The following is a 1,901-nucleotide window of genomic DNA, read 5'->3' as shown; positions in this document are numbered from 1 at the left end:
TATTTAAAAATTAAAAAAAAAACAGAAAAAAAATATAAAAAAATTAAAAAAAACGAAAAAAAGTTAAAGAAAAAAAAATAAAAAAAATAAAAAAAATTAAATGACAAAATAAATAATAAATAACTGAAAAAATTTTAAAAAAATTAAATGACAAAATAAATAATAAATAAGTAAACTAATAAATTCATTAAGGGTAACTAAGTAATTTACTTATCTTTGGATACCCCTTATCACCCCAACCTAGTTAGGGTAATCATTTTGTATGCCCTGAAATTTTCTTGTATGCCCTAAAACATGGTTCAAAAAAAAACTTGTATTTGTATAATTATTACTGTTGAACACTGTTGATAGCCCGTGCAACTTTAAAGCTCATAACAAATTTGTCAAACCATTTGTGTATTCAAAAATCGCAAAGATATTTGAAAAATAGCAATGGGTAACAGTAACAACATCAATGGCTATGATGAAACTTCATATAGGTGTGACAGTAGTTCTCACATGTCGGATTCAGTGTGGGTGGCTGATCGAGGTCAGTATTTTGAGTTCACTGCTGTCCATGAAGGGCTCCAAAAGCAAAAGCCCTAGATGAACACTATCAAAAATCACAAACATAACACTAAAAGGCTAAACCCTCATCTTCTTTGTCTTCCCCCTTTCAGTAAACCCACACTTCTCTCCCTAAATCAGAACTTCGTGAAAGCGCCACCACAACTTCCACATCGACCTTCATATCTCCTCCGCCCCTCTCTCTCTCAACGCCGCACTCAATAAGTACTTAATTTTCTACTTTTTTTAAATTAATTTTTCGATTTTTGTTCATCCGAATTTGTATTTTAGGTTTAGGGATTTGTTTCGCTGAAAATTCATGAATCTATTTTCTTACACAGAACGGATAAATTCATGAGATTAGTTGTGGTGTAGTTTTATTATTGATTCAATTCTCCTTTGATGTCTATTATATGAATTCTGAGATTTTTTTTATTGATTTTAGGGTTTGTTAGAAAAATGGCAGCGTTGAAATTGTTTGAGAGTGACGATGATACAGATGAAATTTCTAATTTGGAAATTGATCAAAAGTTTAAAGCGAGACATGAATATAATGAAAAAAGAAAAGATTTACACAGACTAGAAGAGTTAGAGAAGAATGAAATGGTAGATTCTGATAACGAGTCTTCAGAAAGTGAAGCTGAAGAGTTTGATGATGATGATGATGATGATGATATAAAGAAGTTAATGGACCTTCTTGTTAAGGTTAAGAATCAAGATCCAATTATTAAACAGAAAGATGCCAAACTCTTTGAATCCGAAGACGAGGAGAGTGAGGAAGAGAGTGATAAAAAGGAGACGAAATCGAAGCCCAAGTATTTGAAAGATGTGATTGCTGAGAAATTGTTGGAAGATGGGGGTGAGGATGAGGATGATGACGATAGTAGAGTGAGGCCACGTGGAAAGAGTTATAATCAGGAGCAAGAAGTGCATAGGAAGAAATTTCTGGATGTTGTGAAACGGGAGTTTGATGATGATGATGATGAGGAGGATTTGCTTAAGGAGAAGAAGAGGGGGAAGAGGAGGAGGATGCAGAGGACGAGGAGATTAAGAACAAATGTGATGATTATTTTGGGAACGATGGGGGTTTAGATGAGAATGAGAAGTTCTGGAAGAATTTTATTGTGAAGAAAATGTGGGTGGATAAGGATAAGAGAAACAGACCACAAATTGATGATTTGGAAGTTCTTTCGGAAGATGATGATAAGGTGTGGGATCAACTGGATTTTGAGAGGAACTTCAATTTCCGGTATGAAGAAGGTACGATGGATAGGATTTTGGGTCATTCGAGAGTTATTGACGGCAGTTAGGAAGAAGGTGAATCGCAGAGAAGATCAAAGGAAGCGTAGGGAGGA

General features: G+C 34.2%; 1 protein-coding gene across 1 annotated transcript; it reads left to right on the top strand.

Annotated features, from left to right (window-relative positions):
• The first annotated feature begins 432 nt into the window (after positions 1-432).
• On the top strand, positions 433-1,638 carry LOC113312296 (protein KRI1 homolog). The gene is made up of 2 exons (XM_026561059.1): positions 433-529; positions 992-1,638. Exons 1-2 carry the CDS (start codon positions 433-435, stop codon positions 1,636-1,638), a joined length of 744 nt encoding a protein of 247 aa, XP_026416844.1.
• Positions 1,639-1,901: the final 263 nt, after the last annotated feature.

The sequence above is a fragment of the Papaver somniferum genome, chromosome 9 (genome assembly GCF_003573695.1).
Source record: "Papaver somniferum cultivar HN1 chromosome 9, ASM357369v1, whole genome shotgun sequence".
NCBI classification, from domain to species: domain Eukaryota; kingdom Viridiplantae; phylum Streptophyta; class Magnoliopsida; order Ranunculales; family Papaveraceae; genus Papaver; species Papaver somniferum.
The sequence above is the reverse complement of the archived record's forward strand: the minus strand, read 5'-3'. Positions and strand labels throughout refer to the sequence as shown.